The sequence below is a fragment of the Zalophus californianus genome, chromosome 4, assembly GCF_009762305.2.
Source record: "Zalophus californianus isolate mZalCal1 chromosome 4, mZalCal1.pri.v2, whole genome shotgun sequence".
In the NCBI taxonomy this organism is placed as follows: domain Eukaryota; kingdom Metazoa; phylum Chordata; class Mammalia; order Carnivora; family Otariidae; genus Zalophus; species Zalophus californianus.
Window position 1 is genome coordinate 24,311,585 of NC_045598.1, and position 26,169 is coordinate 24,337,753.

General features: G+C 54.2%; 3 protein-coding genes across 5 annotated transcripts; all 3 read left to right on the plus strand.

Annotated features, from left to right (window-relative positions):
* Nucleotides 1-586: 586 nt before the first annotated feature.
* TXLNA (taxilin alpha) lies at nt 587-15,463 on the plus strand. Of its 3 annotated transcripts, none has more exons than XM_027612734.2 (11): nt 587-705; nt 1,248-1,457; nt 2,315-2,653; nt 4,341-4,432; nt 6,788-6,958; nt 8,269-8,463; nt 9,095-9,214; nt 9,449-9,523; nt 10,232-10,324; nt 10,735-10,830; nt 11,969-15,463. In XM_027612734.2, the coding sequence occupies exons 2-11, from the start codon at nt 1,280-1,282 to the stop codon at nt 12,293-12,295; spliced, it is 1,686 nt and encodes a 561-aa protein (XP_027468535.2). In that variant the 5' UTR covers nt 587-705; nt 1,248-1,279; the 3' UTR covers nt 12,296-15,463. The 3 variants fall into 3 exon arrangements, with proteins under 3 accessions (XP_027468535.2, XP_027468527.2, XP_027468543.2); XM_027612726.2 differs by having other exon boundaries at nt 625-745; XM_027612742.2 differs by lacking the exon at nt 1,248-1,457 and having other exon boundaries at nt 656-745.
* A 1,065-nt stretch (nt 15,464-16,528) lies between these two features.
* CCDC28B (coiled-coil domain containing 28B) lies at nt 16,529-23,168 on the plus strand. The gene is made up of 6 exons (XM_027595978.2): nt 16,529-18,655; nt 19,825-20,015; nt 21,176-21,342; nt 21,466-21,659; nt 21,861-21,883; nt 22,985-23,168. Exons 2-6 carry the CDS (start codon nt 19,852-19,854, stop codon nt 23,037-23,039), a joined length of 603 nt encoding a protein of 200 aa, XP_027451779.1. The 5' UTR covers nt 16,529-18,655; nt 19,825-19,851; the 3' UTR covers nt 23,040-23,168.
* On the plus strand, nt 23,123-26,155 carry IQCC (IQ motif containing C). The gene is given in 7 exon segments (XM_027595841.2): nt 23,123-23,518; nt 23,939-24,082; nt 24,306-24,546; nt 24,803-24,912; nt 25,031-25,506; nt 25,508-25,591; nt 25,593-26,155. Coding segments are annotated over 7 exon segments (1,692 nt in total). The 5' UTR covers nt 23,123-23,152; the 3' UTR covers nt 25,864-26,155.
* The last annotated feature ends 14 nt before the right edge of the window (nt 26,156-26,169 follow it).

Sequence of the window (26,169 nt, forward strand, 5' to 3'; positions counted from 1 at the left end):
TACTGTCCTCAAATGCAAATAGGAATAACAAATAGTACTAATCTTAGTAAGTAGTTACGAGGATTGAGCTAGTAGATGGAAAAATGTACACTAAACATTCAAAGAACTATTGTTATGAAAAGTTTTCATTTGAATACGGAAAATGAGGCCCTGGGAGAGAAAAGAATGCCCGGTCACACAGATTAGCGATGAGGTTAGGACTGGAATATAGGTCTGATTCCCAGCCCAATATTCTATCCCTTGTCCTCAAGAGTTCCTAGTCATAGATGTTCACAGCAGACGGTAAGGGCCGGTGGGGGTGTGCAGTAAAGAATAGCCAGTCGCAGGGCTTTGGACCTGAATTATAACTTCACGATAGGAACGAGATGGACTCGAGTATTTGTGCAGAACGACTAGCTCCTTTCAGACCTCCTGGGCATCCGGCTCCCAGAACTAAAGTCCTTTCTACTGCACCTTGGGAGTTGCGGGGGGGAGGGGGGGGGGTCAGCCCCGGTGCATGGCGGGAGGTGTAGTCCTTTCCCTCCCCCGCTTTCCCAGCTCACCCGCCTCAGAGGCCGCCTTCGCTTCATCTTTCCCAGCAAGCCCCGCGAGAGCTCCGGCTATTGATTGGCTGCGGCAGGAGCAGGCGGCTCGGCCGGCAGCGGTTACCCAGGGTTTCCGGTGCGAGGCCAGAGCGGGCGAAGCTGTCGGGAGGTCGGCAGTGAGGTGTGTGTCGCGGAGGCTGGGCGGACTAGGCGACCAGAAGGTCTGTGGGCCTGAACGCTCTCGGCCACTGGGGGAAATCATGCCGATTCCGCGCAAGGGCGCGGGCCGGGGGGACCGGGTTGGGGCCTGTGCGCATGCGCGGGCGGGCGGGGCGCGCGGGGCGTGGGTGGCTGCGCGCGCGGGGGGCACCCACGTGGGGCCTGGGGGGCCGGGGGAGGGATGGGAATCGAGCGTCCCGCCACGTCAGTCTCCGGCCCTGAGCCTATCCCGCGCTCTGCCTGTGGTGAGGGGGCCGTGTAGTGCCGGGAAGCGGCTTCGAGAAAAAGGAGGCCTCGCCTGCCCTACTTCTGGAGCGGCGCCCCGACAACCTGCCTGGGCGCGCCGTGCTTCCCTGACCGGCCTGAGACAGAACCGTTGGCTCCCTCCGGTGAAAGCCAGCCAGTGTGTGCTAAGAAGCTTTGTGCACCCGGTATTGGGATTTCGGCTCCAAGCTGTGAAGAATTTCGAAGTCTGGAAAATAGCGAGTGTGCTTGTTTCTATAGGATCTGCTCCCAGCCTAGCATTGCAAACCACAATGAAGAACCAAGACAAAAAGAATGGGGCTGCTAAGCAGTCGGGCAACACTTCCAACCCAAAAACCAACCCAGGGCAAGCGGAAGCAGGACCAGAGGGAACCCAGGGGCGGCCCAGCCAGCCGGCTCCTGCGACAGAAGCCGAAGGTTCCTCCAGCCAGGCTCCGGGGAAGACTGAGGGTGTGTGCCAGCTCTGCTTTCCAGCGGGCAGGGGGAGGAGTTTGTGGTGCGCCAGGGTAGCTTCTGGAGTTGGAGGCCTCTGCCGCTGTTTACCCAGGAAGGAGGAAATGTAGAATGAGAGGGCTACCGCGCTGAGTCTGTGTCACCCCCAGATCCCCATTTCCCGAGGTTGGGGGGACGTTGATATAGCCTCCCACTCTAAGCACGGGAACAGAAGTCTTGAGAGAAGGCTTTGACAGGGTTAAATCAGGTGGCAATCAAATGAAACATTCAACCAGCCAGCCCAGGTTATAAATACTACACACACACACACACACACACACACACACACACACACTCACCAGTGGGTTACTGCTCTTCATATTGGAGGCCTTTCTGGAACTTTTTTTTTTTTAAGATTTTATTTATTTGTTTGACAGATAGCACAAGTAGGCAGAGAGGCAGGGAGAGGGAGAAGCAGGCTCCCCGCTGAGCAGGACTTGATCCCAGGACCCTGGGATCATGACCTAAGCCGAAGGCAGCCGCTTAACCAACTGAGCCACCCAGGCACCCCTGGAACTTTAATAGCCAGAAATAATTTTTGTGGGGAGGAGAAGGGGGATGGACTAGATGTTGAGCTTCAGGTACATGCCATCTCTATGTGCTGGTTGCTTTATTTCCTTGATTTCTTTCACACTCACAACAGACATGGTGGGCAGTAATGGGAAATAATTATATCATTTTATAGGTGAATAAACTGAGGCTTAAAGAAGGTAGGCAACGTTTAACCCAAACCAGTAAGTTTGGGCCTGAAAAATCCCAGCCAGTGGAATAACCATCTTGTTTCTCATTCTGCCCCTCATCCTGCCCTGCTGTAGGAGCACAAGCCAAAACTGCTCAGTCTGGGGCCCTCCGTGATGTCTCTGAGGAGCTGAGCCGCCAGTTGGAAGACATCCTGAGTACATACTGTGTGGACAACAATCAGGGGGGCCCAGGTGAGGATGGGGCACAGGGTGAGCCTGCTGAACCCGAAGATGCAGACAAGCCCCGGACCTATGCTTCGCGGAATGGGGAGCCTGAGCCAGAGACCCCGGTAGTCAATGGTGAGAAGGAGACCTCCAAGGGGGAGCCGGGCACAGATGAGATCCGGGCAAGTGACGAGGTCGGAGACCGAGATCACCGAAGGCCCCAGGAGAAGAAGAAAGCCAAGGGTCTGGGTGAGCAGAGGGCAGCTACTGGCGAGGCTGGTGAGGCGGGGGAGTTTGGACCTGACATTCCTTGGGCTAACCTGCTCTGCCAGGATTCAGAGGAAACTACTTTCCAGAGCAGCAAGTCACATTAGTTTGATCCAAGCCAGGCTTGCGGGCCATAGAACAGAGGCATGTAGGTTGTTCACTGCACAGGGGCTTCTGGCCTTGGGAGTAGATGAGAACCAAAATCTACCCTGCTCCATCTTTGAGAAAATGGAGAGCAGGAGGCCTGTGTGGGCTCTTGTGTCAGCCAGCACTATTTCTAACCTGCTCTGTGAACTTGGGCAAGACCTTTTCCTTTCTGGTGCTTAGTTTTCGCTTGTCTACAGTAAGATTTGGACTAGACCAGGGTTGAAAAATAAGCCAAGTTAGGGGCGCCTGGGTGGCTCAGTCGTTAAGCGTCTGCCTTCAGCTCAGGTCAGAATCCCAGGGTCTTGGGATCGAGCCCTGCATCGGGCTCCCTGCTCTGCGGGAAGCCTGCTTCTCCCTCTCCCACTCCCCCTGCTTGTGTCCTCTCTCGCTGTGTCTCTCTCTGTCAAATAAATAAATAAAATCTTCAAAAAAAAGAAAAAGGAAAAGAAGCCAAGTTAGACAGGGGATCCTATGAGGACAATATGTTGCCTATTTCATCCAAAGGGGTGATTGCCCTCTGGTCCCAGCATGCTGACAGCATGTAACACTACAAGCTAAGTGTAGCCAGCCTTTTCTTTTCTTTTCTTTTCTTTTTTCCCCTTTTATGCAGAGTTACTTGAAATCTCTCTGGATTTTTAACAATTGGCAACTAATATGCTAGGAGGCAAACAAAACCCACGTGTGGGTTGGATCTGGCCTGTGTGCCAATGCTTGCAGTCTCCACACTGATCTTTTGGGCCTCTTGGGGTTACACTTCAGGAGCTGGGTGCTGTGCTGTGCACAGCAGCCCTCCAGGGAGACAGAAGGAAGAGCCCTTGACTCAGGCACAGACAGTGAGAGAAAGTTTTGGGGGAGCAGGTAGTGTGAGTGTTAAAGAATCAAAGTTAAGTGATATACCCATGTCTTAGTCCTTACTTCCGCATTTTCTGCCTGTCATCCTAATTGAAAGATGGTTTTTTGTTTTTGTTGTTCCTTAATCTTGGGATCAAATATTGGAAGATGCATTCTTTTTAAAGTTCACTGTTTGGGAGGGAACAAATAAAGTTCACTGTTTGGCTGCCTCTGTTGACAAGAGTTTTAGTCGTTCCCGAGGAGACCTATTCCTTTTTTGCATCCATCCTTTTTCAGAAGGGCCTTCCCTGCGTCGACAAGTAGCACTTGGCCAGTGGGATGTCTTTTTCCCTCCTGCTGGTAGAGCAGGCAAGTTTTTTTCTCCCACCCCCAGTGTTCACCACGGAGTCTCCACATAGCCTCAGTCATTTGTCTGTCAAGCGGTTGTTGAGCACGTCCTCTGAGATGGGCACTAGGGACAGTACCAGGCAGCACTGGGGTGACAGGAATAGGCAGAAGTGAGTTAGCGGCCACCCTCATGAAGCACACGGTCTGACGGGATGGCAGCCAGTTCAACAAACAATATAAAGTATAATGGTGGAGGGCTGCCTCAAGGCCTAAGAGTGTAAGCGGGGGCCTGGGGAGAGCCCCAGAGAAAGGGGTCCATGCTTTCGCTCCCTGTGCTTTGCAGGGAAGGAGATCACGTTGCTGATGCAGACACTGAACACGCTGAGCACCCCAGAGGAGAAGCTCGCAGCTCTGTGCAAGAAGTATGCCGAACTGGTCAGTTCTCCCCCTTCTCCTTGCACCCGCCCTGTCTCGGAAAGTCAGCAGGCCACCTGGCATGGGGTTGAGGGTGCAGGGGCAAGTGGGTAGCTTAATTCCTGTTCAGCCTCTCTCTTGAGTCTTTTCCACATCTGGGAGTCAAGTCCCAGCTGGCCTCTTCCAGGCCGACTGTGAGAGGAGACCCTTCACGTTCCAGTGGTGGAACCCTGGCTTCTGGCCCCAGTCCCAGATAGCACATCATCTCACACCTGTGTGCCTCAGTGTGCGTCTTCCCAAAATGTGGAAATGCACAGCGCCGTCCTCACACTTAGAATTAGCGCTGGTCATGTGATATTCTCTAACCCGAATCTTTCCCTGTTTTTTAAAATGTCCATTTGATCAAATCAGGGTCTAGAGGAGGTCCATTTAATGCATTGGGTCCTTAAAACTGTTTTTCCTTTTACTCCAAAACAGGCTTCATCTTACTGCCAACCTTTTTCTCATGACATTGACATATTGCAGATCGGTTGTCCTGTAGGGTGCCTCACTTTCTCGCTTTGTGGTGGCAATTAATTTGTTCCTTTATCTCCTTAGTTCCTGTAGATAAAGTGGAAATTAGCTCTAGAAGCTTGATCCAATCCAAGTTCAACACTTTTGATAAGAGCTCTTCGTAAGTGGTACTCTGTAGAGAAACACAGTGTGCTCCTCCCACTTTTAGTGATGGAAGCTTGCCCGCCGGGTTCAGGTGGGGCCACCCAGGTTTCTCCCTTGTTAGGTTGCCATCAGAATTTGAATGAATGGGTTCATCCGGGGTCATTTCCTGACTACTTATTTTTAACTTCTTTCACTTTATTCACATTTATTAGCTGGAATTCTCCTATAGGGAATTTTTCTCATTTGTAAAATTGGGAAAATCACACCTGCCTGGTGGGGTGATTATAACGATTAAATAAAGGACAGGATATGAAAAAGATACCACCCCTTCAGAGCGAGCCAGGGAAGGACTGTTGAAGGGAGGAGTAGCTGAGTCACTAGAGTGATGTTCTCAAGTAGACGAGGAGGGGAGGGCCAGAGCGGGAGGGCGGGCTGTGGTAGGAAGCGTGGCTGGGTCCTGGTGACTGGAGGAGAAGGCAGCTGGAGGTGGGTGGGCAGAGGTGGAGCTTCTGCCCCTGTGCCTCTGGTTGCTTCCATTCTCAGCGAGATGAGAAAGCTAGTTGTTGCTGGGGCGGAGGAGAGTTGAAAAAGGAGGTCGACGAAACACCTCTGTGGACTGACGTAAGGAATATCGTCGGGCCGCGTGGCGGACAAGGCTCTGCCCCAAAGGGGTGGTCGCGAACTTAAAGTGAGATTATTCAGGCAAGGCTGCTTCAGTGCGGTGTAGAGGAATCAGAAGGCTGGTGTATCGGGGTTGGAGTTCTGCTACGACAAAGGGGCAAGAGAGTTGAGGGTATAAGAAATCAAGGACAGGTAAGAAGGTCAGTGATTATTTAAAGGAGAGTTCAAGGAAAGTTGGAGGACGATTGGGTCATTGGGTTGGAGGTCCACTATGGTAGACTTCCTGGGACCAAAGGCATTGGGAAGGAACTAGAACGATAGGTGATAGTGGTCCTGCCCTGGGATGAGATAAGGGAGGTGCATGTGCTTCTGGGTAACGACAAAGCCTGGATCTCACTGTCCAGGACAGGAACCGCGAGCTAATTGAAATGTGGCTAAGTCTGGATTTGAGTGTGCTCCGAGCGTAAGATACACATTGGATTTCAAACACCTGAGGAAAGGGGAAGAATAAAGTACGCAAATTTTTTACATTGGTTGCAGGTTGAATATTATAATAATAGATACTAGATTAAATAAATATTAATGTGGCCACTGGAAGGGTTGTCATTACATAATTGAGTCACACTGTATCCGCGTTGAATGGGCTCACAGGAGGGTAGCTGATCTGGGGGGGAGGACAGGGTCTGAGGAGGAGGTTAAGATCTGTCCATAATGAAAAGGCCAAAATGATAACAGCAATCACACTGAGGAGAGAAATGGTGCAGAGTCTCGGAGCAGTGAGAGGGAATGACGGGGGTCTGTTGAGTACAAGAAGGGGTGGTGGGGGTCTCATCGGAGGGCATGAGTGTCCCAAGAGGTGAGAGTCTTGAGAACTTTGTCTCTGGTCAGAGCAGGGAGAAGCTGGGGTCTGCAACCTCTGCAGCCCTGCTTTTCCCGAGGGCCCGTTTCTGTATCCCTGCCACGGGGCCCTCCGGGTTGTCGGAGAGGTGCGAATCACCTGCACGGTGTCCAGCTGGAACCGTTAACTGGAGTCGGGAGAGGGCCGGGGTCCCCGGGGAAGAGCCCCACACGGCACTTCCTTGCCTTGCCTGTCCTCAGCTGGAGGAGCACCGGAACTCCCAGAAGCAGATGAAGCTGCTGCAGAAGAAGCAGAGCCAGCTGCTGCAGGAGAAGGACCACCTGCGTGGGGAGCACAGCAAGGCCGTCCTGGCCCGCAGCAAGCTGGAGAGCCTGTGCCGTGAGCTCCAGCGTCACAACCGCTCACTCAAGGTGGGCCGGCCCCTGAGACTCGGCTTCCCTTGACTTCCACTCTTCTTCGGTGGGCTTTCCCCCTTAAAAAGTAGCACGGGCTTTCCCCAGAGACATTGGTGTCCCCGGTAACGCCCCTACCTTAGTGGCAGCTTCTTAGAACCCCTTGACCCATACTCGTGTCCGGTAAATGAAGGCTGAGGTGCTGAGGGAGCCCGGGAGGCAGGCCTTCCGTATTGTCCAGTTTGCTGGCAGGCAGCTCCTCTCCCAGCCTTGGTCGGTCTGGAATACTGGGACTTTTCGTCCCGCTTCTCCGGGGGTGGGGTCAGTCTGGTTAAAGCCCAGTCACTGCTATGACCTCTGGATCCTTTGTCTATTTCTTACAAATTTGGATCAGCAAATATATGGTATTTTGCAATGTATTTTGCTCATTTTTAGTTTGACAGCATTTCAACTTTAAACTTGGTATGAGAGATTCAGAGGTGACGAAAGTCTAGCAGATTAAAAGTGACAGTTGCCCACCCTCCTCAGCCCCAGTGTCCATCAGAAACCACTGGGAAGTCCACCTACTTAAACACGAGTTCAAGTACAGCCTGCAGACTTGCCTGCGTCTGTACGTGCTCCCGCGTGGGGTTCTGTATAAACGGAGCGGTCGTACGTGTATCGTTTCACATCCCCTTCGGTCTTCTCGCTTCCCAGAGTGAGTGCGTAGCTCTCTTTTCTCAGTTTATTTAGGGCTGTCTCATTCTGTTTGACAGCATTGTTGTATGCATATACGGTATTTTATCAGTGCCCCAGTTAAGGAATTGCGTTCTAAGTTTACACTACTACATACATAGAGCTACAGTGGAAGTTCTAGTTATGTATATATCCGTGGCTCATTGTATACAATTTATCCACAAGATAAACCTCAGAAGTGAAATGTTTGGGTCAAAGATTGTGCACATTGTAAATTTTAATAGATTTTGCCAGATTGCCTTCCCACCAATAGTGTGTGCATGCCTAATTCTGCACAATCTTGCCAGCCCTGGGTACTACTGTCAGGAGTGGGGGTGAGAGGTGAGAAATGAAAGTGCAGAAGCAAGTCTCCTTAACCTGAGGTCTGGAAGAATGGGCTTTGGGAGATCCAGGTTCCTCTAGAATGCCTGCATCATTCTAGGGAGAGAACTTCTCCCTTGCTGTCACGATAGAGGGGTCCATTGGGAGCCCCATCGCAGGACATCTTGGAACCTGGCTGCTCCTCACTCTGAGAGCAGAGAGGGTTGTCAGTACAGACCATGGCTGGCTGGGGAGCTGTGGCTGATGGAGCTGGCGCTGACTTCTCTGCCCAGGAAGAAGGTGTGCAGCGGGCCCGGGAGGAAGAGGAGAAACGCAAGGAGGTGACCTCACACTTCCAGGTGACGCTGAACGACATTCAGCTGCAGATGGAACAGCACAATGAGCGTAACTCCAAGCTGCGCCAGGAGAACATGGAGCTGGCAGAGAGGCTCAAGAAGCTGATCGAGCAGTACGAGCTCCGGGAGGAGGTAAGGAGTCCTACACAGCCACCACCCACCTCCAGGCCATCTTTCCTTTCCTATTAGGAACGTAGGTGACGTCCCCACGTGCCTTTCCTCAGCTGCTTTGATCTTTGAAGCCACACTGAGTCCACCGCCTCTTGCTGTCTCACCTGCTCCCGGCCCCCAGGGCCCCTCCGGCAGTTAGGAGTGCCTTGGAATTCGCACATCTAGTCTGGGTCTATAGATGGGGCAGATCTTTGCCAACGGAGCTAAGCTGTTGTGTTGGTGGAGGTGTCGTTTTTGTCCTTTCTTCCCATTTACAAGGGAGTCGGGCTACAAAAGTGAGGGTTGTTAGCCCAGCGGAGTGATCTGGGGCCGGAGGTTTGAATGTATTTATTACTTGACTTCCTGGGAGCTGATTTCATCCCTCTGCCCACCCAGGACTGACTGGAGAGAAACAAGGTGAGATTGGGAAGTAGACCTCCCAGGGACGAGGGGCCCAAGTGCTGTGGAACATGAGGAGTCCAGCGTGTCAGAGTGAGATGGGAGGCTGGGCAGGGGACCGTGGTCTCTGCAGATGGAACGTCTCTGTAGCCGCCAGGCCTCCCTGAGAAAGGGAGCTGCTGACAGGTGGCCCTCCCACCATGCTTTCCTGCAGCATATCGACAAAGTCTTCAAACACAAGGACCTGCAGCAGCAGCTGGTGGATGCCAAGCTCCAGCAGGCCCAAGAGATGCTGAAAGAGGCAGAGGAGAGGCACCAGCGGGAGAAGGATTTTGTGAGGCTTGGGCCCTGAGGGTGGGGAGTCTGGGAGGAGGCAGGTTGGGTTCTGGCTCAGCGCATAGTCAGTTTTGTCAGGGAGAGGTTGCCGCCTGGCCAGACCAGGACGTTGCTTCCTCAGACAGCAGTCAGAGAGCAGGAAGCTTCAGTGGGTCCTGGGGCATATGGCTAAAAAAGACCAAACAGCCCCTAGGGGCTTCTGATAGGATCTGGGGTCCTGTCTTGGAAATAGCTCCTCAAAGAGGCAGTGGAGTCCCAGAGGATGTGCGAGCTGATGAAGCAGCAGGAGACCCACCTGAAGCAGCAGGTGAGACAGAGTGGGTCCTGATCCTGTGCCTCTTGAGGTCCCCTCACTGGGCCCCATCCTGGGGGAGGGAAATGAGACCCTCGTTCTAGGACCACCTTGACTGCTGTGTGACCTTGCTGAGCCTTTGTTCTCTCTGGACCCGCCCAGCACCTGTGGTGGTGACCAGGTGGCTAGGTGAGCTTGAAGGACTTCGTTCCTAGTTGGAAGTGTGCTGCTTTTGAGGAGGCAGGGACGGAGCGGTTGTTTTTAATTACATTAATTGTACTTAATTTCAGAAGAAAAGTTTGAAAACATACATAGAGGCAAAATATGTCACCCCAAATCCTGTTTTCTAGGCTTGACATTTTGGATTCTGTCCTTCTAAATACATAGTTTTTGTTTTGTTTTAAAGAAAAATGGTATCTCAAGTGCCTGAGTGGCTCAGTCGGTTAAGTGTCTGCCTTCAGCTCAGGTTGTGATCCCAAGGTGCTGGGATCGAGCCCCAAGTCTGACTCCCTGATCAGTGGGGAGCATGCTTCTCCCTCTCCCTCCACCGCTCCCCCTGCCTATGCTCTCTCGCTCTGTCAAATAAGTAAAATCGTTTAAAAAAAGAAAAGAAAAATGGTATCTCAATAGAATTGTTGGGTCCGAGGTCCAAGGTTGGGTCTGTGTTAACCAGAAGTGCCCTCCAGAGAAGCCTAATCTTATCTCGGCTTCTTTCTCACCCAGCTGGCCCTATACACAGAGAAGTTTGAGGAATTCCAGAACACTCTTTCCAAAAGCAGTGAGGTGTTCACCACATTCAAACAGGAGATGGAGAAGGTAACAGTGTCCAGGCTGGGTGTGGCTGCAGGGGCACACTGGGCCTGTCTTCCAGAAGCCCCAGCCCCTGGGGTGCCTCCTGGGGAGCTGTTTACAGTAACAGTGTGATTGATACCAAGGGTGGGCTGTAAGGAGAGATCCGAGCCTTTGCCCACCTCTCGAGGAAGCATCACTGATACGTGCGTCCTCCAGGTTGTCCTAGAGAAGGGGCAGCCTTGTCATTCCTTGGTGGTGGTGGCGGCGGCATTTACCTTGAGATGTCCCAAGGTGGCACCAAAGGCACTGACTGCACCCGTAATACCTTGCCCTCTTGGGACTGTTCCCCACCTTGGAGACACAGATGCACAGATGATAGATGCACAGATGGTCTCGCCCCCTGACAATTTCCTTCTTTCTGTCCTATAACCCAGATGACCAAGAAGATCAAGAAGCTGGAGAAAGAAACCACCTTGTACCGGTCCCGGTGGGAAAGCAGCAACAAGGCCCTGCTTGAGATGGCTGAGGAGGTGGGCTGCGTGTGCTCTGCAGCTGGAGGGGGGAGGGCAGTTTTTGAGTGTTGGGCCCTTTCCTCTGCATCCTACCAGTAAGTCATGCAGGTGGCCTGAGATGGCACTGGGACTTACGTGTCTGTCTGTCCAAAGGCACTGCCAACTGGGAAATGGTGAGCCCAGTGGTAGGTCTGCAGTAGAAGCAAAGAGAACAGATGGAAGAAAGAAATACAGGAACCGAAAAACCAAGGAGTATCAATGGTGCACACAGTTCATATGCAGAGTAGCTCAGCTAATTTGATTTCATGGTTTGAGATGGAGAAGAGAGGAACTACTTGCTAGAGTAGCTACTATATACTAGACCTTCCTAAATGTTTTAGGTAATGGCAGTTCATTGAACCTTCTCAAGATCTTTGAGGTTGATGTTAGCCTTTTTTTTTTTTTTTTTTTTTTTTTTTTAAAGATTTATCTATCTAGGGGCACCTAGGTGGCTCAGTTGGTAAAGCATCTGACATCTGACTTCGGCTTAGGTCATGATCTCAGGGTTCTGGGATCGCCCCAAGTTGAGCTCCCCATTCAGTGGGGAGTCGGCTTGTCTCTCTGCCCCTCAGCCCCTCCCCGCCCTTGTGTACATGTGCATGCACTCTCAAATAAATAAAACCTTAAAAAATATATTTATTTGAGAGAAAGCGTGTGTGCAGGTGCATGTGTGAGCAGAGGGGAGAGGCATAGGGTTGGGGAGAGGAGAGAATCTCAGGCAGGCTCCTTGCTGAGCACAAAACCTGATGTGGGGCTCCATCTTGCGACCCTGAGATCATGACCTGAGCCGAAATCAAGAGTCGGACGCTTAACCGATTGAGCCATCCAGGCACCGCAGTAGGCCATTTTAACAGATAAGGAAAAGGTCCTACTTTGTGTTATCTGGCAGTTAAATGGAGAAATAAGTTGTCTTCAAGCCACGCCCCTTCTCGGTGCCACACTGCCCCCCTACCAGCAGCCATGTCTTGGCACACACCAGGGCTGTTTCACTAGGAAGGGACCAGCTCTTGGCTCTGGTCTGCTCCCAGTATCATTCAAGTGTGAATGTTTTCTACCATGTGACTCTGTGGGGTGGGGGCTTGATGGTGTGGCACTGAGGCCCCATTTCTCTCCCTAGAAAACACTCCGGGACAAAGAGCTGGAGGGCCTACAGGTGAAAATCCAGCGGCTGGAGAAGCTGTGCCGGGCGCTGCAGACAGAGCGCAACGACCTGAACAAAAGGGTACAGGACCTGAGTGCTGGTGGCCAGGGCTCCCTCCCTGATGGCGGCCCTGAGCGAAGACCAGAGGCTGCAACCGCCTCCAGGGATCAGGGTTGTGAGGGTCCTGGGGCCCAGTCACCAAGCTCCCCGAGGGTCACAGAAGCTCTTTGCTGCCCTGGAGCAGCGAGCACAGAAATGCCCGGCCAAGCAGGGCCCCAGGAGTCCACCTCCACCACCGCCTAGGGAACCTGGCACGGGGGGCGTGCTGGGAACGGAGCAAGCAGCCCAGCCAGGCCTGGCCCAGGCAAGGCTCCCACCGCTAGGCAGTCCAGTGCTGAGGCCCAGGGTGCTCCGACCTGGCTGACATCTGACACTTTGCAGTTTTGGATTTTGTGGGTCAGTTTTCCATACGTATGGCATATGTGCAAGGCCTCCTACATTTCTATATCTAAGTGGAACATGGGCTTGCACTGGAGGTGGGGGTGTGCACGGGTGAAGTCACTGGCTCTTCTGTGAGCTGAAGAGTCTTAAAGAGGAGCTGCCATCTGTAACTGCTGTCACAGTGAGCTGGCAGGACAAGTGACTTGAGCATTCCCCTGTCTGACTTGAGGCTCAGATCCCCCCCCTTCCTGCCCTTCAGGGCTTGTGACAAATGACACACTTAGGCCTTGACTGTGTTTCCCTCGTTAGCAGGGCTTGGGCAGCTCTGGCTTTCCTAGCTCCCCTGGAAGCTCCTTTGCTTCTCTTAACCTGGAGAAGGGGGTCCCTGGGCAGGGCCTGCAGAGCTGGGGATCCAGCTGCTGTCCTGCTTTGGACGGGGGACCTGGAGAAAGTTGCTGTGGGCTGGTACACGGTTAGGGAGCCCTCAGGTGATGCCAGGACCAGGCCGGCAATGCTTTTCAGTAGCCTTATCATTCACAGGTGCCTCTCTAGCCTGCACAAATGATTGACAAGACATCACCCAAAGGATGCTTTCTGAAGGTTTCTGTTTTTTGTTTTTGTTTTGCACATGACAGTGTGTGTATTGATCTGAGGAAGAAGGAGGGGTGCTGGCGCAGTTGGCCTCCAGTGCCCCCCACCCTCAACACCCCACCTGGTATCTTTGCCATGTTGGTGCTGAGCTTTCCTGTCGGTGAAATCAGATTGCGGTTAGGAGGAAGAGAAGGGCATCTGATGGTTTTGCCACAAGCTTGCCTATGTGTTTCAGTCCTGGGAGGCCACTGCTGATGCCCATCACCGCTGTCTCCATGTGGCAGTTGCTGGGCCCCGTGCCCAACTGTCCCCTTGGCTTTTAGGAGTCTGTTTCTGCTTCTAACCCCACCGTTAATGTGCAATCCTTGAGATTTGCCCTGGTCCCATTGCCTAAAGAATAAGCTGAAGTATGTCCTTGATATCTCGGTTCCTGTGTGGAAGCCCCCAGCTCTTTGTCTGACAGCTGAGGGACAGAGACTTGACAGTTGATGAGCCTCAGAAATCCGCAGGACGGCTGCAGATACTTGGGTCTGGTGCCCCCACACTCCCCCAGTACTTGCTGCTCTAGACTGAAAGTTTTGCCAGTTGCATATTCATCAGTCTGTACAGAGCAATTTTCTGGAACAACTGAATGAGGCACGGGTTGGGAAGCTGGGCTCTGGTGGGCTTGAGGTCCTACACCCGCCTCCAGCCGGGCCTCGGCTGCAGTGTAGCTGAGGGAGCTGTGGACCTACAGGCACAGGATGGTGGAGCTTTGGTTTCTTGCTGGATTTCCTTGAAGCTAGTTCATTATCCTGCAGGTCTGTTCATCTTCAACAACCAGCCTGCTCTCCATGCCTTTCACTTCAGTCCCTCACATAAACAGGTTCATGAAGGGTGCTAAGTGCGCGTGAAACATGTTAACGACTTAGACCAGAGATGGCACGGGAACGGCACACCGTTTTTCCTCTGCCCCCATGGCAGGAAGCAGTGCTTGGCCTCGGAGTGTTTCCCGCTAATCCCTGCTGTAGCCTGCTCTCAGGACCCCCCTGGCAGCCAGGAGGAGTGTTGAGACCTATTTGCCATCCCTGGCTGAGCTCCTGCTCTCCTGTGAACAAGTGTTTCCCTAAGATCTTGCCCTCTGAAATGGCTATATCTGGAATGGTCCCTGGATCTGCCGTGTCCTTCCCCAATAAGGCCTTCTTCCCCCCTCCCCCCCCGCACTCCCCCCCCCCGCCCCGCCCCGGCCTTGTGTCAGGCTGAGACACACACAAACTGCCAACCACGTACAGGCTGTGCTGCACTCTGGAAGCGCAGGGAAGAGGCAAGCTTCTGCCTGCCCGGTTTCAAGAGCAGGAGGCCTGCAGTAGCCCACACGATTGCCTTGCTTGCTTCAGCTACCTCGTAGAGCCCATGGGGTTGAGGGGGACGACTGTGGGAGCCCAGGGTGGTGGTGTGGGGGACCACGGCATAGCCGCCCCTAGAGAGCCAGTGTAGTTACCGTGGGGCTGCAGTGAGCAAGGTGGCCCCAGCCAGGCTTCCTGCATCCAAAATCCAGGCCCTGGGCAAGTAGAACCTTTGCCCTCAGCTCCAGCCATGTCTAGGCGTACAGGCCAGGCTACAGTTAAGGCTCCCACTGTCCCTTTCCCTCTTCTCTCCATTGACCAAATCACACTAATCACTACAGCTGTTCTGCTTGTTCTGCTTTCCAAAGTCCGCCCAGGTACCTGGGGCCGCCCTCGCCAGCCATGAGCCCGGGCCAGATGCAGGGAAGGTGGCCTATCTGGATGAAGGCCAGTATCTTCCTCACCAGGGCAGGGCCCGAGCACATGACCTCAGTTTTAGGACCAAGCGCTGTGTTGGATTCTTAGGTTGCTAGCGTTTCCTCCAGGGGACCATTGCCGGTGAGGCTCACCGCCCAGAGCCCTTGGCCCTGCTGACGTAATGTGTGCCCCGGACGTTGCTGGGCTGAGAGCCTCATGTACACCAGGTTCCCGAGAGGTATCGGCAGCACTTAGCTTTCATTTGTTTTCCATGAGGTTTTTGGACCATGGGCTGAGCTCAGGCACTTTCTGTAAGAGGATGTTCTGTCTGTAAAGATGGTTATCTCCGCTCCCATTTCAGTGGCCCTGCTGAGGGCCGACCGAGAGGCCAGTGGAACTGCCCTGGTGGCTGTGGGGGAGGCCAAAGCCTACTGAGCTGATTCTCCAGCTGCTGCCCCAGGCCTCCCACCTGAGCAGCGCAGAGGCGGCCGCCCCAGGGACAGCCGGGCACCTGCCTGGGGGAGGGGTGCTGCCTTCTGTCCCTGTAACTGCTTCCCATATGGCCCGACCTGGCCACCCAGATTTGTTTTAAAGCTGTGCTGACAGCCTTTTTTGGTCTCCTTTTGGTATTCACAACAGCCAGGGACTTGATTTTGATGTATTTTAAACCACGTTAAATAAAGAGTCTGTTGCCTTACTTGTTTCCTGACCTTTGTGGTCATTTGGTGCTTCTGGATCCACCTAGCCATCGCTGACTTGTCTGGATCCGCTGCAGAGCCTTTGGCTGTGCCATATCGTGCATCTTCCAGAGTGCCCCCTGCCTGCCAAGTCACCACAGGCAAATTCATTTGAGCTGTCTGAGCAGAGCCCGGGGCAAATTTGCCAAGATTCTCAGATACATAGAAGCATCAGCTTTCTTTCATTCAATGAAAAGTTGCCCCTGCCCCATGAAGGGTCAGGATAGTGATGAAGAAAAGATACTTTTTTTTTGAGTGCTCCCTGTAGGGCGCCCAGGGGGCTTGGTCGGTTATGCTTGCTCTCTTTCTCTCAGAAACCTTTTTTTCTTAAAGATTTTATTTATTTGACAGCGAGAGAGGGAACACAAGCAGGGGGAGTGGGAGAGGGAGAAGCAGGCTTCCCGCCGAGCAGGGAGCCCGATGCGGGGCTTGATCCCAGGACCCTGGGATCATGACCTGAGCCGAAGGCAGACGCTTAACGACTGAGCCACCCAGGTGCCCCTTTGAAAAATCTTTAGAAAAAAAAAAAATCTCTACACCCAGTGTGGGGCTTGAACTCATACCTAGATCATGCACTCACATGCTCTACTGATTGAGCCAGCAGGCGCCCTGGAGAAAGATACTTTTATTTATTTATTTATTATTTTTTAATTTTTTTTTTTTAAGATTTTATTTGTCAGAGCGAGAGCGCACAAGCAGGGGGAGCGGCAGGCAGAGGGAGAAGCAGACTGTCTGCTGAGCAGGGAGCCTGATGCGGGACTCGATTCCAGGACCCTGGGACCATGACCTGAGCCAAAGGCAGATGCTTAACCAAATGAGCCACCCAGGCATCCCGAAAGATAACTTTTTTTTTTTTTTAAGATTTTATTTATTTATTTGAGAGAGCACGAGCAGGGGGAGAGACAGGGAGAGGGAGAAGCAGACTCCCCGCTGAGCTGGGAGGCCAAGATGGGACTCGATCCCAGGACCGGGAGATCACAACCTGAGCCATCATAGGCAGACGCTTAAGCATCTGAGCCCCCCAGATGCCCCCCGAAAGATAACTTTTAGATGAAGAAACGGTGGTGGTGCTGTGGAACCATAAAGGAAGCCCCTGTCCCCTTCAGCAAAGAGCTAGAGGTGGACACCTGGAAGGGCCTTATGACCCAAACAAAGGACAGGTAAAAGTCTGACAACTTGATTTAGTAGTGAAGTAGTTCACCTAGAAATGCAGGTGCACAGGAGGGTAGTGGCAGGAGGTCACCAGGGGTCTGTGTGACAGGTTAAGGAATCTGGGCTAGATCCAGAGGACAGGAGAAACCACTGAAGGTGTTTAAACAGGACATTGAGAAGATCCATGAGGAAGGCATAAGGTAAGGAGACCAGAGATGTAGGCATAGGCCAATTGAGGCCCAAAATCAGGTGGCTGGACACTGTCATCACTGCTGTTCAGGGCTGTCCGCCATGGGCAGCATCCTTTGGTATTGGCCTACCTGTGAATTCCTTTGATTTTGTACCTTCCTTGAAAAGACCACATTCTGCATGCAGTTCTGAAGAATGGGCTGGGTTTTTACACATTCCTGCTCACCCTGCCAACCTAGGTGCAAAAGTTGGGGCTCCTGTACCAGCACCCTATTCTCTCTGGAGCCTGGGTTGGCCTGGCACAAAGGATGGTATGTGAATGCCCAACAAACAGCAGAGACAAGTAAAGGGCCCTTCCCTCCAGGCCTCCACAAGCAGATGTGTTCACACTGGCTGTGACTGTCCCCTCGGAGCCTCTGCCCCTTCTGATCAGAGTCCAAACAGGTTGATAGTTTTCTGGGCTGGCCACAGTCAAAGATGTTTGGAAGGAGTCCAGGGAGGGCGCCCCAACTCTTGAAGCTCCCATGCCACGCATCTCTGAGGATAGCTTCACCCTAGGGGGTGCTCCTGCACCTGCCACCACTTTCCTGGAGGAGCCCTGGTGCCCCTCTAGCAGCTGGAGGAGAGCAGCTTACCCCTTGTTCTCTCTGCCTTTGCAGACCCCTCCCTCCAGCCTCTGGTTATTGAAAAAGTCCTGAATTAATGTCTCCCCTTCTGAAACAGTCTTGGTGTTGGAAGCACCTGGGAAAGGTCCCTGCGTGGGTGCCTGTGGAAACAGAACCCATCCCTCCCTAACTTACCCGGAGGCCCAGGTCCCAGGAAGCTGCTCCTGCCCATGGGAGGGGAAAGGGGACCGGGGTGCTGTGAACATTGCCCTGGGGCAGTTATTTGGGACCGCAGGGCAACCGGGCCAAGGATAAGCCTGTCTCCTGTTGCATTAGATTGTTCTCTGGGGACCTGAGCTGGGAGCCTCTGCCAGGTCTTTAAATAGCTGCCCCATTGATCTGGCCTCCCAGGCAGCACGGGCAGCGCTGGGTCAGCCTCCTGGGGGTTGGGGTCAAGTGCCAGGTAATCACACCAATTTCCCTCTGACCTGATGCTCCCCACACGTGTCTCCTAGACCTGGGGGTGGGGAGGGAGGAGGCTTGGTCCCATCACTTCATCAGGCGCTGAATATAGCCCCCACTGCTTACCAGCGAGAAGTGTCTGGGTATCGTGGGGTGAGTAGTATTACCCTCAAAAGACTATAGTTTACTTTTGGCAAATGGGATGATGACAGTATCTTCCTGCAGGATTGTTATGAGGATTAAATGTACGTAAAGTGCTTAACAGGGGACCCAGACTCAATAGGTGGTTATCTTCTCTTGCAGTTTCTTCCTGCTGCTGCTGCTTACAGGCTTATGTATATATATCTTGTATGCTTATATATATCTTACATGCTTATGTACATTTTCTGCCCCCCATCCCTATCGCCCCACCCTGGCCTTCTGACAAAGCCACCACCATTTTGTAAGGGACTATAGCTTCTCCCCAAACTGAGGGGAAAGTGAGTTTTTTAGATTGCCAGCACACAACCAACGTTAGTCACCTTAGCTCAGCTGGGGAGGTAAAGTCAAGTGAGAGGGACAGCCTAGTAACTGTTGTAGGCTCCTCCCATCTTATGCATCCCAACCGCTAAAGAAGGTCACTTTCTCTTTAAATGCAAATTACCTCCTCCCAGCTCTACTTCCACCCGCTCGGCTCCCTAGGAGGAGAGCGCCGATCGCGGAGGGAACGGCCCCGAAGCCTCGCTCCCGACGCCACACCTCCAGGTCAGTTGCCCCCTTCCAGGGTGTGTGGGAGGGGATGCGGAACGTCTCGGGCCTGACGCTCCATTTTGGATCCTGGCTCCCCAGCTGAGCGATCCTTTTGGCACATGGCTTTGAAGACTCCCCATGGGAAATAGATCCCAGATGGCCCCCAGCCATTCCTGGGGAGCAGGGGCTCCTGCTCCAATTCTTCTATCAAGTCCTTAATTGGGCCAAGCTGCTTCAACGCAAGACGGAGGACGTGCTCCGGTCTCCCCTCCACCACACCCCCCTGGGGCTGGCCAGCCAGGTGCCAATTTCAATGCTGATGCCCCCAGTGGCGCCACCATCCCAGAGTCGGCAGCCTGGAGCGAGCAGCTTGGGAGAGCCCCTGGAAAGAGCCCCCGGGCCTCCTCCGGGAGGACCGCGGCCGACCTGAGGCTTAGGGGGTGGAGCTGGACCGGAGCTGAGCAGTGCCAGCCACAGGCCAGCCATTGTTGGAGGCCGAGACCGCCAGCTGCCCGACTACCCACCCCACCCTGGCCGCAGCGGCAGGGAGCCCGTCCCAGAGAACTTCTGGGAGTTGCCTAATGTTTCGGGTTGGGGGTGGGCGGAAGAGGAGGGATGCCAGTGTCCGAGTGGGCAGGGGGATCCCACAGTGAGTGCCCTCACCCATCCTCTGGAGGTGCCTGCCTGACACTGAGGTCTTCCCAGGCTCCCCCATCCACACCTTGGTCACCTCCCTTGCCGACAAAGTTTGTCAGCATCTGCCCGGACAGCTGATTAAATATATACAAGAGGACCTGGTGAAGACACCCCTAACCGTCCACTGGCCTCCTGCTGGCTCACAGCCTCACTGCCTCCCCCTCCGTTTCCTCTGCCAGCTTCCTGACAGGAAACCCCAGCAGCAGCGGGACAACAGTGTCTGGTCCAGCCCTTCCAGGCAGCGGCCAGGTTTTCAGGCCAGCGCTGGAGGGCGGGGGGTGCCTTGGGTAGGCCCTGGAAGGTCCTTCAAATACACATCCAAGACCCCAGCGGGAGGGCGCCGGCATCTGGGCCTGCCCATCCTGGACAGAGGAGGGGACCGAGGCCCTGGCAGTTATGAGGGGACAGGGGGAAGGTCCCAGGGCCCTTCCTATGCAGCTCTCAGGGGTGGCTGGGTGAAGTGATGGCTTTGCCTCTCACTATCCCAGTGGGACCTGAGGCCCAGCCGGCATCCAATGGAGGACAAGAAGAAGAAAAGGAGTCCCAAGCCCTGCCTGACCCAGCCAGCCCAGGCCCCGGGAACACTACGAAGGGTCCCTGTGCCCACCAGCCACAGCGGCTCCTTGGCCCTGGGACTCCCTCATCTGCCGTCCCCCAAGCAGCGGGCCAAGTTCAAGAGGTGGGTACAGAAGGAAAGCAGGGCAAGGAGGGAGGGACCCCACCCCAATTCTGGGCTGAGCCCCGTGGGAAGGAAGGTAAAGACAGCCTTAGCTTAAGCCTTAGCCTTAGCAACAGTTAATGCCTTCCCTGGGGCTGAGAGAGAACTCAGAGATGCCTCAGCCCCAGTCTGTGCCCTCAGGTGCAGGGGAAAGGCTAGATGGGTGACTGGGATCTCACACCATGCTGATGCACCTCAGAGCAGGGAGTGAGCGATGCTGCCAGGAAGAGAGGCTGTAGGGCACACTGGAGACAGAGAGAGAGAATGTCTAAGCTGAGGGACTTGCCTGACATAAGTATGGAAGAAAAATATTGCCTGGGAGGTTCTCAGAACCTGGGTGGTTCCACAGCAACCACAGGTGGTTGGTGGCCCTCAAGTGTCATGGAGCAGGAGATGGTAAGGGGAGACTCAGATGTACAATATGAATTTTTGCTTAATTTTTCTTAATAATTGGGGATTTGTATCCTACCATACAATGTCTCCATGTTTGTTTCCCACGAAACACAAGGTGTTCTTTCTCCCGTGACTGTGCCCCTCTGTGGCTTTGCACACTACCTGCCTGAGAGATCTGCCTGGGGATGGCCACGGTGGGGTGTCGCTGAAGCTCAGGGCTGGAGCAAGAACAGTAGGAAATGCAACAGGAAAGGGGGGGCAGGCTGAGAAGGGTCCTTCAGTGTTATCCTGGGGACAATGGAAAATTCAAAACGGTTTTGAAGAGGAGAGGAGCAGAAAGACATTTTGGGAGAGGTTAAGATGGCTGTCGTGACAATAAGGAGTAACTGTCCCCAGGGAGGACAAGCGATTCCCCCAGGGCCGTGGAAGGAATGAGCGCAGGGCAGGGCTCGGACAGGAACCCAAAAGCCCCCCTCCAGGCCCAATTCTGGCTAGGAGCGTCATCTGAAGAAAAAAGACTTCCTTTGACCTCTTCTCCCTACCCCTGCTCACCCACTCCCTTCCCTTCCCAGTCCTGGTGCCCCAGGGCAGGGCTGCAAGAGCAAACATCCGTTTCTGTTCAGGAGTAGATAGGAAGATGAATTAGCGCAGAGACAGAGGGCATAAAAAAACCTCCGGGTACCTGGCCGCCCCCACCCTGTGACCATGGTCATGCCCACCCCACCCAGGGTAGGCAAGGAGAAATGCCGCCCGGCGCTGGCCGGAAGCGGGGGCGGCTCTGCAGGCACACCCCTGCAGCACTCCTTTCTGACCGAGGTGACGGACGTCTATGAGATGGAGGGGGGACTGCTGAACCTGCTCAATGATTTCCACTCGGGCCGGCTGCAGGCCTTTGGTGAGTTCCCACCAGGGGCTGCCTGAGAGGGGTATGTGGGTGGGGCTCGAGGGCCCGGTCTCTGGGCCATGGCTGGGGCCAGGGTCCCAAGGTGCTCCCGGGGCTCAGACGGGTCTTGTCCAGGGAAGGAATGCTCCTTTGAGCAGTTGGAGCACGTGCGGGAGATGCAGGAGAAGCTGGCCCGGCTGCACTTCAGCCTGGACGTGTGCGGGGAGGAGGAGGAGGAGGAGGAGGAGGAGGACGCGGTCACCGAGGGGCTGCCCGAGGAGCAGAAGAAGACGATGGCTGACCGAAACCTGGACCAGCTGCTCAGCAATGTGGGTCAGGGCTGGGTGCTTCTGTTCCCGGGGCCACTGGGGGCTGGGGGAGGTACATGATCCCAAAGCTGTTCCCGGCCCCTGGGTGAAAAGCTGGGGGTGCATGGAGCCCCAACCCCTACCAGAAGATAGCTTGCAGAGCATCTGGGGCTGGGCCTGGTGCCTCTCCTGACAGGAACCTCCTTTTCTCTCTGTTGACAGCTGGAAGATCTTAGTAATTCTATGTATCCTTTCCAGGGGACCCTGCTGGTGTGTGTGTGTGTCCACACCTCCCACAGACAAAATCAGTTTCTTTCTCCCCACCACCCTCTAGGAGTATTTACAATATAACCAACGTCTCTCCTTTCTGTCCTACTGAAGCAGAATTAGTCACAAACTGCCCCCCAGGCAGAATTGTCCCAAATATCAGGAGAAAGAGAGTTACAGGGAATGTGATTTATCCACTTAGGAAGATCCTTGCAAGTGAGGCCCCTGGCTGGCTCAGTCGGTAGAGCTTTTGGGACTCTTGATCTCTAGGGTTGTGAATTCGATCCCCATGTTGGGTATAGAAACTACTTAAAAATAAAACCTTTTGGGGTGCCTGGGTGGCTCAGTCGTTAAGCGGCTGCCTTCGGCTCAGGCCATGATCCCGGGGTCCTGGGATCGAGCCCCGCATTGGGCTCCCTGCTCAGCGGGAAGCCTGCTTCTCCGTCTCCCACTCCCCCTGCTTGTGTTCCCTCTCTCGCTGTCGAATAAATAAATAAAATCTTTAAAAAAATGAAAATAGAACCTTTTAAGTCACACTAGTGAAAAAAAATAAAATCTTTTTTTTTCTTTTAAGAGAGGGAGAGGGGGCAGGCAGAGGGAGAGGGAGAGAATCCCCCTGCAGGGCTCGATCTCACAACCCCGAGATCATGACCTGAGCCAAAATCAAGAGTCGCACACTTCACTGACTCAGCCACCCAGGCGCCCCCAAAATGAAATCTTTAAAAGAAAGAAAATCTTTGCAAGTACTTTAGCTGACACCAATCCATGGCAAAGCTTGTCTGATGTCTTCCTACTCTTTCAACATTGAATAATTATTTTCACTGATTTAGATTATCTCCCCATCTAGTCTCAGCCAGAAACAGTGCGGGTGCACGTACCTGCAAGATCTAGACCAAAAGAGAAGGGAGTAAGCTACCTATAGCAAGAAGGGCGGGTGTGGGCTGCAACCTGGACCACGGATCACCCGAGTCCTCCGACCCCGCCTCTTTGTGCAGTTGGGGAAACTAAGCCGGTGCAGGATGGACAGACAGGGCTGGGAAGACTGGGGTCCAAAGCATCGCAATCCTTGACTGGCACAGACAGAAGTTGCACCTGGCCGAGAACGCCGAGCCTGAGGAGCAGTCAGCTGTGTAGGTGTCGGACCCAGGCCCAGACTGCCCCTCTCATTCCCTTCAAACTGTGACCTTTTATGGACTCGATCGGGTATTCCGCGGCTCCCCAGGTGCTACGGGGGAGGGGGGCACTGGATGGCATTAAACCAGAGAAAAAGAGACACCGGCTCCGTCTGCTTCCTTCCCTCCTTGCGCCTTCACTCGGCGAAGGCCCCCGGAACCCGGCCTCCGCAGAGACACCCCTCTGCGACACACCGTGGTTCGGGCGGTCCCGCTTGGTGTGGCGGGGGTGGGGGGTGGGTCTGGAAGTGGGTATTGGGAACCGGCCCCCCGAGGCTGGCCGCGGCCGCGGGAGGAGCAGAGTTGCCTTGGAGACGGCAGGGCGGGGCCTTGCGTGCGGCGCAGACTAGTGACGCAACTGGCAGGCGCCCGGCCAGCCGCAGGTCTGTTGGCGCCGGGATGGAGCGGGAGCGGTTGATGCGGAGGGTGTCGGTGCTGCAGGTACGGAGCGGGCGGGGGGCGCACGATTCCCACCACGGGATCTCGGATTGGGACCTTCGAACGAGATGAGGGTACCACGTTCAGTCACCTACCCTCGTGTCCGCCTCTGGAATTACCGTCCCACCCCCACCGCCCTGAAGAATGCTGGGACCACGGACCCTCACCGGCCTTCCACTCCCACCATACACGCTCCTGCGGGATCGAGGAAGTGGTGGGAAGGGCCTTAAATTCAAGAGAGGGATCCAGTCCGGCATCCTCCCTTGAACCCCCGGAGACTGTCCTGACGTACAGCATCACCCAGCCTTTTCCCGCGGCCAGAGCCCCTCTTTGTCCCTGGGACGACCTCTCCAGGAAACCCCCCCAAATGCCCCCACTTGTGCAGTGATAAGCATTTTCTTTCCCCCTTATTCTCCACGCCAGGCCTGCGTCCGGGGCTTCTTGGTCCGACGCCACTTCCAGAATCTGCGAGCTGAGTATGAAGCTATTGTACGAGAAATCGAGGGTGATCTGGGCACGCTTCAGTGGACAGAGGGCTGGATTCCCAGGCCCCAGTTTCTCCCAGCGGTAGTATACACCCCAGTGGAAGAAGCGAGGGGTAGGAGGGACCTGGAGAGGGGATTCAAGGAAATGGTAGAATCCACCCTTCCTGTTGACAAGCTTTTCTCGATGGAAGAGACTGCACTCCTCACATGCCAATCCTTAATCCTTACCACCTTGTATGCTAAATCTTGGCACCCAGATATTTGGAGGGTTTAGCTGTGAGGTTCTCATACTTCTGATTTCTCAGAAGGCAAAATCCCATCGGACCCAGAAACCCCAAGGGAGGGCACCAAATCCAGAGCAGGAACTGCGGAGCAGCTTCTCATGTAAAGAACCTGAGAGAGAAGCTGTCTTGGGGGAGGTGATGCTGAAGAAGTCAGGAGACAGCTCTGCAAACTCAGGAAGTCTTCTCTGCGGAGGTGACAGCCCTTGGCTTCGGGATGAGCACAGCAGGAAAGCCAGGAATCCCAGCCAAGGGGAGACCAGAGGTACGTCAAGGATGGAAAACCCAGGTACCTCTGTGCCTCAATTCAGGGCAAGCCCCTGACCTGCTCTGGGCCTCAGCTTTCCCATATGAAAAGTAGAAAGGCTTGTGCTCCATGAGCTGCATCCCTCTCTTTCTTCCCAGTGCCTCGTTAAGGGCAACTCGGGGGTGGGCAGGGGGAGAGTGCCAGGGCTTAAGGGTAGCCAGTAGCCAGTGTGTACCCCTAAAGCCTTCTCCCTTTTTTCTTCCCTCCTTCGCAGAAGCTGCAGGTCTAGGACTGCCCCGCAGCCAGACTGAGCTCCAGTACCACCACAACCACTTGGCCATGGAACTACTGTGGCTACAACAGGCCATCAATAGCCGTAAGGAGGTAGGCACTCCCTTGGAGCCCGGCACATTTAGGGCCAAGGGTGGGGGTTAGGGAAAAGCCTCCTGCTCTGTGCTCAAGCAGTCCTGCCTGGTACAGTGTCTGTTCTCTTTCCCAACAGTACCTAATTCTCAAACAAACACTGACATCCCCAGAGGCCAGCCAGCCTAGAGACGAGCCCAGCGTGTGCCCAGACCGCAGGGCACAGACCTATGAGAGGGCTGGGTCACAGACAAGCCCGCCACTGAAAAACCAGTCCTACCGAGACAGGACTGCTAGGGAGCCAGACCACGTGGATGACTGCTGGAGGCTCAAATCACCACCCCGCAAGTCCCTGGAAAGACTGGCCACTACAGACAAAACCACTGCTGGGGTCAAGTACAGGGACCCATGCTACAGGAGGGCTGTGCCACAGCTGCCCACACCATCAGATAACCAGGCCTTAGAGGGCAGGCTCACCAAAGAGCCAGACCATGGGGAACAGACATTTGGACAGACCTGCCCGCAGCTAATGACCGTCCTGCATGACCACACCCCCAAAGGCCTCAAACCTAGGGGCTCCTGTTCCGAAAAGGCCTGGACCCGGATGCCCACACTGTGAAGTCCCAGATATTGAGGACAAGTCTCCCAGGAGGCCAGAACACAGAGACCCTGATGGCCAAAGAGCTAGGCCACGGAAGTTAGACCTCAGAGGACTGTGGCATCTGGGATGAGACCTCGGCAGAGCATGGTGGCCAGGGTATCTGGAAGACTAAACCAGCTAAGGGCCAGCTCTCTAGTGAGAAAAGCTCCAGGGATAGAACCGCCAATGAACCTAGCCATGAGGAAGGGAAAAACCAGAGGACTCTACCATGGCGATCAAGGCCGTCTGAGAAACTGTCTTTGACAGGGTCAGCCCACATGGGAGAGGACCACTGGAGGGACAGGCCATGGAAAACAGGACCACCAGGCTAGGCCCTGGGGAGCCAGGGGAAGACCAGGTTCCAAAGTGGGGTGCTATGAAAGGGTGATGAGGGAGGCAGGCCTCATCCTTGCTCCCTGGTACCAGCTCTTCCTCCTGCCCTTGACTGTTGGTGGCTAATGGGGCCAAGAGAAGCTGGAGCAAATAGCTGGCACCAGTAGGAGCAGAGGGAGAACATACTTTCATCCTCTGCCTGTGGTTTAATCCAGATTTGGGGATAGGGAGTTTCCTGGGGTAAGTAACGTGGGGAGCCTAATGGAGAATAAAGATTTCTCATGGATTCTGCACCTGGTTGCATT